The sequence below is a fragment of the Desmodus rotundus genome, chromosome 3, assembly GCF_022682495.2.
Source record: "Desmodus rotundus isolate HL8 chromosome 3, HLdesRot8A.1, whole genome shotgun sequence".
Lineage (NCBI taxonomy): Eukaryota > Metazoa > Chordata > Mammalia > Chiroptera > Phyllostomidae > Desmodus > Desmodus rotundus.
The window spans coordinates 177,877,291-177,890,133 of record NC_071389.1 but is presented as its reverse complement, the minus strand read 5'-3'; the positions used below and the strand labels follow the sequence as shown (position 1 = coordinate 177,890,133).

At 38.8% G+C, this 12,843-nt stretch overlaps 1 protein-coding gene across 1 annotated transcript; it reads right to left on the bottom strand.

Moving 5' to 3' along the window:
* Positions 1-322: 322 nt before the first annotated feature.
* Positions 323-11,997, bottom strand: LOC112318534 (taste receptor type 2 member 42). The gene is given in 5 exon segments (XM_053919780.1): positions 323-413; positions 415-508; positions 511-775; positions 777-1,030; positions 11,865-11,997. Coding segments are annotated over 5 exon segments (837 nt in total).
* Between the last annotated feature and the right edge of the window lie 846 nt (positions 11,998-12,843).

Sequence of the window (12,843 nt, the reverse complement as noted above, 5' to 3'; positions counted from 1 at the left end):
GATTTTTATTTCTAAATAATCGTGTTTTCCTCACATACAAACATAATAAATATTTACCAGGACACAAAATTAATACACATTGCATTATATAATTTATATCCATATTGTCTCAAATATTTTTTGTTACTAGCAAGTGTTATAATGACCATGATGCTTACTTTTTTAAACGTTGAGTGAATTGTTGGTTGTAGGCCATTCTAGGGAACATTGGGACGCTCACCGGTATCTAAAAGAACGCAGTGAGAAAAGCAGCAGGTAAAATGGCTCTTCAGTGTCTCCTCATAGATTTAATTCTCTCGGAGTACAAAAATTCTGCAAAAGTCTACGGAGCTGAAGGTGTCGCTCTTTTCAAGTGGCAGTTAAGGTGCCACAGGAGTCCCAGGGCAGTTGGTCTCACTGGCAGTTTCCCAGCATGAGTTCCCCGAAGGAAAACTGATCAATGTTAACGCAATAACCAGACTGGCCTTCTGATTCTTCACTGTAAGAAAACACCAGCCTGTCGACACGAGGACAAAAAGTGAAGTATGAAGAGGAGGAGAAAAGATACCACCATTCTCATGGCCCTTTTACGGGCTTCCATGCTGAAGTCCCTAGAGCTGGGGCTCATCTGCACATTCCTGGCCTGTCTCCTCAAGGAGAGAAATAAAAGGAGTGGTGAAGTCAGCGACAGAAGAAAGGGAATTAAGTAGATAAAATTAGAAACAGTCAAGCTCTTAACATACATTTTACTTACATCTGAAGACCATGTTGAGTTTTTTTCATGTCTTTTAGAGATAATTGGTTCAGAAACAATGAAGTAAATCTATTGATTCGTGATTGAAAAACAGAGAAAACAAAGACACCAGTGGAAACACAAGTAGCACTTTGCTAATTCTCCACCTCAGCCAGGCAAAGCAGGGGCGGGAGAGGTTGGCCACTCTAAGGAAGTAGAAAATGCTTAGAGAGGTGGCAAACCAGGCAGCCAGGTGATTGAATAGTGTCCAAAAGATAACAATGCAGTTTGCCAGTTTCTTTGCCACTTTCACCACTTCTATTCAACATAGTATTGGAAGTCCTAGCCACACTGATCAGACAAGAAAAATAAATAAAAGGCATCCAAATTGGAAAGGAGGAAGTAAAACTGTTATTGGTTGCAGATGACATGATAGTGTACACAGAAAATCCTATAGACTCCACCAAAAAACTACTAGATCTAATAAGTGAATTTGACAAAACAGCCAAATTCACTTATTAGGATACAAAGTCAATATTCAGAACTCGAAAGCATTTTTGTGCACCAACAATGAAATATCAGAAACAGAAATCAGGAAAATAAATTACACTTTCTTGATTATGCTATTACAATTGTCCTGAATTTTACCCTTTGTCCCCCTGCACCCAGCAACCCCCTCCCTCAGGCAATGCCCCCACCATTGTTCATGCCCATGGGTCATGCATATAAGTTCTTTGGCTACTCCATTTTCTATACTGTACTTTACATCCAATGGCTATTCTGTAACTACCTATTTGTACTTCTTAATCCTCTCACCTCTTCACCCATTCCCCAATACCCACCTCCCATCTGGCAACCATCAAAACGTTCTCAGTATCCATGATTCTATCTGTCTTCTTCTGGGTTGCTTAGGGTTTTTTTAGATTCAATTTTTGAAAGATATGTATTTTTGCTATTTTATTGATCATAGTTTTGACCTACTTTTTCTTAAATAAGTCCCTTTAACATTTCATGTAATAATGGTTTGGGCCCTGGCTGGTGTGGCTCAGTGGATTGAGTGTCAGCCTGCGAATCAAAGGGTCACTGGTTTGACTCCCAGTCTAGGGCACATGCCTGGGTGGTGGGCCAGGTCCCCAGTAGGGGGCACACGAGAGACAACCATACATTAATGTTTCTCTCCCTCTCTTTCTCCCTCTCGTCCCTCTCTAAAGTAAATAAATAAAGTGTTTTTTTAAAAAAATAATGGTTTGATGATGATGAACTCCTTTAGTTTTCTCTTTTCTGGGAAGCTCTTTATCTGCCCTTAGATTCTGAATGATAGCTTTGCTGGGTGGAGCAATGTTGGCTGTAGGTCCCTGCTTTTCATGACTTTGAATATTTCTTGCCAATCCCTTCTAGCCTGCAAAATTTCTTTTAAGAAATCAGCTGTCAGTCTTATGAGAACTCCCCTGTAGGTAACTAACTTCTTTTCTCTTGCTGCTTTTAAGATTCTCTCTTTATCTTTAACCTTCAGCATTTTAATTATAATGTGTCTTGGTGTGGGCCTCTTTGCATGCATCTTGTTTGGGACTCTGTGCTTCCTGGACTTGCATATCTATTTCCTTCACCAAATTACGGAATTTTTCTTTCATTGTTTTTTCAAGTAGATTTCCAATTTCTTTCTCTTTATCTTCTCCTTCTGTCACCCCTATGATGCAATTGTTAAAGGATCTGGCATCAAAAAGAGCAAACGCCATTGTCTCTTTACTGAACCCTCCCCCCACAGAGATGGCAAACTGGTGCCATTCTGAGACTGTCAATCTGGCTGACACTGTTTGAACTACTTGAAGATCCCCAGAGACTCCGCCCCACCTAAATCACTGGCCCACCCAAGCTGGGCCAGTAAGTGGTACAAAGAGAAGGTAATGAATACTTGCTGATATTAATAAAAGGGCAATTACAAGGAGGTACCAAGGAGGCCCTTTGTAAACAGCAAAAACAGTTTAAATGAGTCAAAGCCAAACTGCATAGATTGCATAGTCAATGAGATCCCAGGGATGATGCCTGAGAAAACCAATTAAAGTAATAACACCTTAACAGATTAAAAGGAAAACACCAGGGGAAAAGAAATTTGATGCAATTCTACAGCTACTCATAAGTATTTTTACCAAACTGAGAATAGAATGAAATACTCTTTTTTCCTGATAAAAAATTGTTTGCAAAAACCTAGAGCAAATATTATACTAATCTATAAAACATTGAAATTATTCCCCTTGAGTTTGGGAAAAATAAGCCATAAACATTTAATCATATCTATTTTTGGATGTTTTCGCCAATAAAAAAAAGGCAAGAAAATGACATAGAAGATACAAGATTGTAAAATACAAAACAAAACTGTCATTATTTACAGATTATGATTGGGATTACATAGAAAATACAAAAGTATTCTTAAATACCGTATTTTTTGTACTATAAGACGCACCTAGGTTTTAGAGGAGGAAAATAGGAAAAAAAATTTTGAAGCAAAAAATGTGGTAAAATATTTAATAACATAAATAACCACCACCTCCCCCCAGTGAGCCAGGTAAGCTACATTTGGACTATAAGATGCATCCCTATTTCCTCCAAAATTTAGGGGGAAAGTGGGTTTTATAATCTGAGAAATATGGTACATTAAAATATTGTCATTTAGCAAGATTTCTGTAAACAAAATAAATGTGCAAAAATTTGTCCCATTTCTTAGAGTCAAAATGAAATATTCTTTTAAAAGATGAAATAACATAAGCTCAACAAGTATTAAGTGTGTAAGGATAAATCACGTACACATACAGTATGCAAAACGTTTATAGAGAATATTAAAATGTCTTAAATGGCCTTAGCATTTTTTAGTTATATGACTAATTATATTAGTAGCCTGTAATTAATACATACTAGATAAAATCAAACCCTGTAAATTTAAAAAAATTTAAACCATTATCAAACACATTTTCCCATGTTAGGTATGTTATCCAAAGACATTAAATTCTCTGACTGAACTGTTGAATATATTAAATTTTCCTACTGTATCTAGATCTTGGATTTGTTGCAAGTCTAAAAGCAACCGCTCCTGATATAATACTGGCCCTCTCTACTCCATGGAAAGCAGCCCTGTTCCTTTCACCCAGTCCAGAAACTTGTTCTCGTTTTTCTTTTTGCCATAATTATAGGATCCAGTTTTCCACGTGAGGCAGTAGATGACAAGATAAACTCTTATTTGCTAATTTGCAAGTATAGACTGATATTCTATCACTCCTTTTGCATTTTCTTTGCCTAACAATTTTGAGCCTGTATTGTTAGCTGTGGAAGATGACCAAAGCTAGAATTTGCAGATTGTAAATGTTAGAAGTCAACCTGAATGTATCTTCACCCAGGTATGTGAGGGAAATATTGATCAGAAGTTGGTCCAGTATATGAACAAGGTCCATCGTGCCCTGTCATCTGCCATTAAGCACAGTTATTTCACCATTTCCAAATGTACCTAATTGCATCAATGTACAGTTCTTATTCTTCGTTTTGTCCACAAGTATCGGGAGACCTGTATCTGAAGCATTGCTGGAGTCGAGGTATAAAACATGCACCCCACTGTCTCATCTGTGAGTCTAAGACCTGACCCGCAAAGGAAGTGCGGTTTGCCGGAACTCGCCAATCTTATGCTAGCACAGAGAATGGGTGTACTAATTAGAGCGGTTGTTGTTAGGATTGAGAGTAGTAACTGATATGCACATCCACTTGTAAGGGTATGTCCATATCCTTACGTCGGAATGATTTCTGATGTCATCAGAAATTACAGCAGAATGATTTTGGAAATGAGCCAAGAAACTAGTAGCAAAGAACTCAGTATTTAGCGGGGGAATTATAAACAGTTTTAGTCATGTATTTTACTACTTACAAAAATCATAATAACAGTAAAACTGATAGGTAGCATTTATAGAACTCTCGGTGTGTGGGTAAAATGATTTACTTGCACTCATGCACATATTACCTAAGAACGCATGTAGGAATATTTATATTAGCGTTCACACTTTATAACATAGAAAATAAAAAAGGTCAGTTAAGTGAAACGTGGATGAAGCTCACAAGCACACAAAAGTTTACATACCCACTTCATAAAGAGGCAAAACTAACGATGGTGTTCGAAATCAGGGTAGTGTCTCTTTGGGAAGACGGGCGGTGACGGAGATCAGGAAGGGAGATCAAGTGAGCTTTTGTGGTCCTGGCACAGTTGCTTCTCTTCTATAAAGCAGCTAATAACACTACTTTGAAGGTTTGCTCTGAGGATCGATGAGATCAGGCGTGAAATGCCCGGCACTGTGCCTCTCACGTACTGAGTGCTCAGTCACACAGGTCAAGGTCCAAGGTTAAAGAGCCCCTGTTCTGGGTGTCTTTTCTGAATAAGTGCTATTAAAGAGTTTTTTAATCTCCTGTACACAGAGTATAATTTTGTACTCTTCACTGAAACTCGTAAAGATTATTTTCAAAATTCTACTTATGGTTGTCAAAATGGGGTTAGGATGACAAAAAAGTGAAGAGGACATTAGCCTGTACAACTGGAATTTTCTTCTGCAATAGCGTGGTTTGCATGGGAAATAGTTAAATTGGAATAAGGGTATAAGTTGGCTTGAGTTTTTTAATTAATGAAAATTAACTGTGTGCAGGTTGTATGACTCAGCCAGAAAAATAAATGTCTGATTTATTAAATATGGCTCCTTGAGCCAATCGTAATTAGACCTTGTTCCTTATGCCGTAAACAAAGGCACCAGAGAAAAGTTGGTTTGGTTTCCATAACAAAAGCAAATGGAGGTGGGAAGAACCCTGTTCACTTAACGTAACAAAGTTGATGTTAAAACAACTTCTTTAGAATGAAACTCTGAAACCTATCCCTACTCTTAGGGTTCTCCCAGACATTAAAAGGCTATGGGTCCAAAACACTTCACGCATGGTCCTCACGGAGCCATTCAAAACTATGTCATCTTTGAACTATGCCTATCCCAAGGGTGACCCTCAGATCTGGGAGTCGGGGCAAAGATAGAGACTGGATGATTGAGCCATTGGTGCCATTTCTTCTTTTCTATTTGACCCAAACACCCAGCATGTGGGGTTTCTCCAACGTGTATGGTGTTAAGAATGCACAATGCGAATGCAGGTTGGAATTATCCAGAGACCACCTGTAAAGCCCTGCGGTCACTCTGCGGGATTTCAGCCCACGTCCACGCCTGCTCCGCGATGTGAGGCGTGGACGTGATCTGTGCAGGTTGTTGTCGTTATTGTTGTTACTTGTTTCTCCTTTTCTTCCTTTGATTTAATGACCTAAGTCTGTGGTCATAAAGGTGATAAAGCTTCACCTCTACAGTTAGGCTTTATCTTCATTTTCTGTTCTTCAAGAATTTGACACGTTAGTTCACGACTAGTATCATGGATATAAACTGGTCCCCCAAAATATTCAAAATTATGTAGGCATCCCTAATTTGCAAGTTTGTAAATGCGAAGTTACCATGTCAGGCATCATCACACAGGCGAAAGTTAATCCTGTAACAATAGTTTTTTGAAAGTTACAAAATATCTACTACAATGATGAACGGAATTGAAAAGGTCTTCGGAAAATAACTGCACCCCCATCCAATAACACAGTTGTAGGGGGTGGAAGGAGAGACTGACTTGAAACGTGGGTCGCAGATAGGAGAAAATCACTGCAATAAAACATCATGATAAAGAACTGTACCCGTGTTATTCTACAGCTGCTCAGTTCAAAATCTGACGATAAACTGTGTGAGTATCTGTAGAAACTGAGTGCAGTGACAGGACTTGGTGATGCTCACAGGACTATAGCAATCTGTGCTCCCACCATCAATGGCTGAAAGTACCAGATGCCCTATCTCCTCACTAATTTCATTCATGTTTTAATTTTTTATTGATCGTTAATGATAATTTGAAACTGTTCAAATATGTATTAGTCATATATGTATTCGTGAACTCCATATTTTGTTCATTTTATATATGCTCATTCTTTACATTTATTTGTAAGTCCTTTTTATATATGAAAGCTTCGTCTCTTATATAATTTAACTTTTTTTCTAGGAAGTTTAAATTTTGATAGATTTTGGAGTCATGTGCCACATATAAATATTTAGCAAGATCTATTCTAATGCTTCTACTCCAAAAAGAGGAGCCTTCTTGTTGCATTTTATTTTCCCTGAGTCCTTCCTGGCTCACAGATTTTGTTCAAAACATCTGGAATTTAGTTCCAGACTACTACTAACTGACTCATTATTTGCTGATGCATTTAAATAATATTCAAAACCACATAAAACCCCAAGGTCTGCGTAGCTGGTGGACTCAGGAACAAGATTGCAGACTACGAAACCAGGAAGGTTGCCATGGCGAATTGCTTGGACTGAATCTGCAGGGCAAGCAGCGGGTATTAAACTCGGAGAACTGCCGAGAGGAGAAAGCAGTGTGAAAGACAGATACTGCCTGGTATCACTTACTAGTGAAATCTTTAAAAAAAAAAAAAAAAAAAAAAAAGCCAAACTTACAGAAACAGAGAAGAAAACTGGTTGCCAGTGGCTGGGAGGGTAGGAGAAATAGGAAGAAGTTGGTAAAAAGTACAAACTTTCAGCTATAAAATCAGTAAAGTCGGAAGATCTAATGTAAAACATGGTGATTGTAGCTGATACCACTCTCTGGTGTAACAAATTTGCTGAGAGGAGAACTTAAGTGCTGCCACTAAAAAAGTAAGTAACTTGGTGAGGTGATGGTTATATTAATTAACTAGACAGAGTGGATCCTTTCAGAACATGTTTGTGTAGCAAATCAGCACAATGTGTATTTTAAGTATTTTACAATTTTGTATAGCAATTATACCTCAAGAAAGCTGAAATTTTTTAAATATATATATGCCAAAAGCTTGTTTCAATTCAGACTAATAGATTGTGGGTCAGGAGTGCCACCTATTGGCAACATTTTTAAGTTCAGGAATAGCTTTCAGGGACAGGAATTAATTCCAAGGTTGAATCTACAAAACTAAGTGAATGATGAGATAATCTAGCTCAAGTATTAAGAAATCATAATTATGTAAATTTTCATAATTATGAATAAAGCTACCATACATATTTGCAAAAAAGTCATAATTAAATTTCTACTTTAAAATTATAACTTCCAAACAATTCTTGATATAGTTTTTCCCAGCCTTCAGCAAATTTGTTAAAGTCAAAAGAAAATCATAAATTACAAGTATCAACACCAGCTTAAACCAACTGCAAAAATCTGGAAGTAAGTTTTGTTCATTACAAGGATAATTCATTGTTTTAATAATGCAATATAGTATGTACTCAGCTTTCTGCTTATTAAATAGGAGATATTTGGAAACAGGTAGGATACATTTTTTAAAATTCAGATGCTTATTAAACAACTATTTACTGGGCACCTGTTAAGTGCCAGGACTCTCCTAGGTGCCTGGGGCACAACAGGGCACAAGATGATGTCCCTGCTCTTAGGGAGTCCCCGTCCTTTGTGGGGCATAGATAAAATAACTAAAGAAATTAAAAGTAACTTTCAGAGAAAGATAAGGGCTTTGGAGAAAACAAAGCACAATAATTGGACACACTTGATTCTAACAGCCAGAAGTCTTTAATTTAGAATGGTCAGAGAAGGCCTCTTTGGAAGGAGGTTATATGAATAACGATTATTGAATAACAAGCCACACCAAATCTTTCTAGCTTAAAACAACACACATGTACTGTTTTTCATGATTCTTTGAGTTGGCTGGGCAATTCTCATCCAGGGCGGCTCAGCGGTGGCCAGGTGATTTTGGATAGTCCTACCCACAGCTCAGAGGCCGGAGCCAGGATGAATAGAGGGCCTGGGCTTTTCTCCAAGTGACAGCGGAGGAGTTCTCAGCAGCAAGAGAGGAAGACAGGCTTGTGGTAAAGGGAGACAGGTAGGAAGTCGCAACCATTAATGATGAATAATCGGTACTTCCCATCTCTCAGTGATCTTTGAAAATCAAATCACTAGACACATTGAATATGGGTTTACTTATTTGGCCAATCTATTCGTCTCTTGTTGCTGCTGAAGCAAATTACTATAAATTTAGTGTCTTAAACCGACATAAATTTATTTTATGTATCATACATTTTTATAGCATATAAAATTTGGGGTTACACAAGCTTGTTTTGTTGGCATATACTTAGATAGAATCACTAAATCCATTTACCATTTGCTCAAGTGTATTTTCGAGGCACAGAGCAGAACAGTAATTCCCAAACACTCAAACACGGCTTCTGGCAGAATCACTGCCTTATAAAAATGCAGACTATAGGGTCCAACCTATTGATCCAGGAAGTCAGAATCTCTAGAAGCAGAGCCTGACATTTTAATTTTGCTTAAGATACCCAAATGATGCTGACACTGACGTTGCTTGACGCATTAGGCAATCCAACAAAAAACAGCAAAAACATCGTGCTTTAGGTTGGAAAGTGTGGCAAAACTCCAATTTTAATATGCTGGTTTTTTAAACAGAATGACTTCAGGATTTTTGTCAAAGTCTCATGCTTTTGTTTCCAAAAAAGAACCTCAACAAACATTTAACCCACCCTTTGAGTAGACTAGTAGTCAATCGGTAAATAGGAATAATAGTACCACATAAAGGCGAAGGGATTAAGAAGTACAAATTCAAAATAGTAGTTACAAAATCGTCATGGAGATGTAAAGCACAGCAGAGGGATTGTAGTCAATGATACTGAAATGACCGTATATGGTTCCAGGCGGTACTGGAAATACCAGGAGAAGCACTTTGTAAAGTATGTGACTGTCTAACCACTGTGCTGTACACCTGAAACTAATACAATATAATATCGAATGTAAACTATAATTGAAAAAAAATTTTAAAGTAGCATGTAAAAACCAAAACTTGGTGAATGGGGGCTGACAGTCTTCCTCTGTGGAGTAAAAAGATGTTATTCTTCTGAGTTATTCTAAACAGGGCTCTGTAGCCCTTAAACATAAAAAGATACTTGAATTCACTCATAAGAAAAATGTAACTTAAAACTGTCTCAGTTATCAGATGAGCAAAAAGTTCTAAAAGCTTGTCAACATCTTCTGTTGGTGAGGCTGTGGCGAGAGAGAAACGTGCGTTGCTGGTAGGTGTGCCCATTGGTGTAACACCCAGAGAGGCTGGAGAGTTCAGTCACATCTGACAGAACTACATGTGCACTTACATTTTGATCCAGCATTTTCTCTCCTAGGAATTCACCCTGAAGACGCACTTCCAACAAGAAAATAAATATGAACAAGGTTAATCATTACAACATCATTTGTGTTTGGGGGCAAAATGCTAACAATTACTGAACCTGAGTAAAGGCTACACGGGTAAACTGCCTAAAGCTGAGTTGGAGGGTTGCGACTGGTGGGTGTTAGGTTTCCTTGACAGGTGTTTCCTGTAGTTACCGGCTCACTGAGGTTTAGATTTGGAATTTGGGCCAGGTCACTGGGGCAGCCTCTATTTTGTAGGTCCCAATGTTATTGTAAATAGTTAGCTAATTATTAATAAAGAAGGAAAGGAAAGGAATTAAACATTAAGTTTAATAAACTAGGGACCATAAGCCTGCTTGCTTAGCCAGGAACCTATAGCATTTACAGACTCATTCACGTACTCCAGGGGACTGGAATTTTCAGTTGCACCCCTCTGACCTCTTGGGGAGGAATGTGAAGCTGGGCTGGAGGTTGAATGGATCCCCAATGAACAATGGGTTAATAAATCATGCCTGCATAATGAAGCCTCCATTAGAAAAACAAAGGGAAGGAGTTCAGAGAGCTTCTGAATTGGGGAATTAAAACAGTTCCATGTGCCACTATGCAAGGCCCCCAAACTTCACAAGGATAGAAGCTCCTTTTGGGACCTCACTCTATGTATCCTTTCATCTGGCTGGTGATTTGTATCCTTTGGTATCCTTTGTAATAAACCAGGAATGTAGTGAGTAAACTGGTTTGCTGAGTTCTGTGAGCCACTCCAGTAAATTAATTGAATCCAAGGCGGGGGTTGTGGGAACCTCTGCTTGGTAGCCAAATCTGTCAGAACCACAGGTAACAGCCTGGACTTCCAGTTGCCATTGTAACCACGCAGAAACTTCTTTACTTTGATACGACATATTCTCCTTCCTTTCCTTTAGATGGAAACTGGCCTCATCCAGCAGCCTGACCCACCTGCCTCCTCCCTTGCATGCCTACTCCCTTAATCATTCAGCCCTCAGGACTTGAGGTTCTAGTAACCATCAGATAGTCTTAAGAACAAAGCCTCAGGCCTAATGACCCAGAGACAGTTGGATCAAGCTAAAGAGAGCGTCTAGGCGTCAGCTGTGTTTCAGCTACAGGCCCAGAAAATCAGGGAAAGCAGACAAAGCATCACCGTGGCTGACATCAGGACCAGGTGCACTGATTAACTACCCCCTGCTCCAGCACTGACCAATCAGGAGACACCATGACCCTAACTCTCTTAGTCACCATAATTAATGATTTTTCCTTTATATAACCCACCCCCTGGAAGCTGTCAGGGAGCCAGGTTTTTGAGCATTACACTACCTGTCTCTGGCCAGGGCCACTTCCTGTAAATAAACCTTTTCTTGCTTTGGTGCAAGCTGCTGGTTATGCCTTACTGGTTCTGACATGTGCAGGCAAAAGGACCCCTTTAGTCCGGTAACACCATCTGAAGTGGAGGCCAATCTTGCGGATCTGAGTCCTTAACCTATGGAATCTGATGCTAGCCCTGGGTGGATAGTGTCTGAACGGAGTTAAACTGTTTGAAAATTGCTTGGTGGTGTGGGGAAAAAACCCTGACAAATCAGAATTGGTGATCAAGAAAATTAGTCACAAAGCTAGTAATTTTGTGCTGGGTTTCAAACCCAGACCATCCGGCTCCAGAATCTGGGCTCTTAATACCTACATTATGCCACTTTTCCTGGTTCAGTAAGACCCTTTGGATATTACTTTTTCTTTATATTCTGCAGGGACCTAAAATCTTGACTGAAGGCAGATATTGGAAACAATGTATTAATTTCTTTCTTTCTGGCTGGGGAACAGGCACTCTCTGTGCCTAAACGCCTATTGTGTTTTGTGATCCATGTGATGCACCATCTGGCACCTGCATCTCCATCGGTGGCACCAGATCTCGGTTTCTGCCGGCATTTGGAGCCGTTCACTCCTTCTTTGGGGACTTTGACGTCATTTCCCCATTCAAAGACTTTAAAGTGAAAAGGCCGAATGTATAGATCCATGGAAAGTATTAGGTGGTGCCTGGAATTGAAACCAGCTTCCCCATTGCTGATCCATTTTTCTGTCTCAGCTTCTTCTCTTATGAAAGGTAAAGTGCATTTAGTACTTAGCATATTAATGGGTTTTGGGGACATTCTGTGTTAAATGAAGGAAATAGTTCCTAAGTCACAAAATTAAAGACAAAAAAAGATGTAAAAGTGCTTGTAAACTTTTAAACTATATGCAAGTATTAGTTACCATGAGCAGTCATTACTACTTGAGTCCAGAACCATGAATTAGGTAATAATTATTTCTATCTACTGTGAGATCATTAGAACAGAAATGACTACAAATTAATACTGGGTTAAAGATTAAGAACTAATCAACAAATAAAAAAATTCCCTGGGATGGTTTACCTTCCCATCGTCACAAACCAGAAATTGTTGCAGGCAGACTAAGAGGTAAGGCATAAAGAGCAACATGAGATAATCCAGTGATTTTCACTGTATTCGAATAATGAGAGCACATTTCTGAGCAAACTATAATTTTTATCTGTTGATATTGAAAAATCTGCCTGAGAGTCATATGAAAGTTCTTGGGTTTCTAAACCAAGAAGCACATAAGACCCAAGAAGCTGAGTGAGACATTTGGAACGTGGTAATAGATCTCTATGGCTTTAGTGAGAACCTCTGTGGCCTTAATGGGGAAAGTTTGTAGGACCCTGGAATGCGATCTCCGGTGATTAGTATGTGACCACTGGGCCTGGCTTCCACCTGACTCACTGAGGTTTAGCTTTTTGACTTCATAGGTTTTGGGGAAAGGATTTAATGTTAGGAAAATAACTCTTTAGTTCCAGTGAATCCTATAAC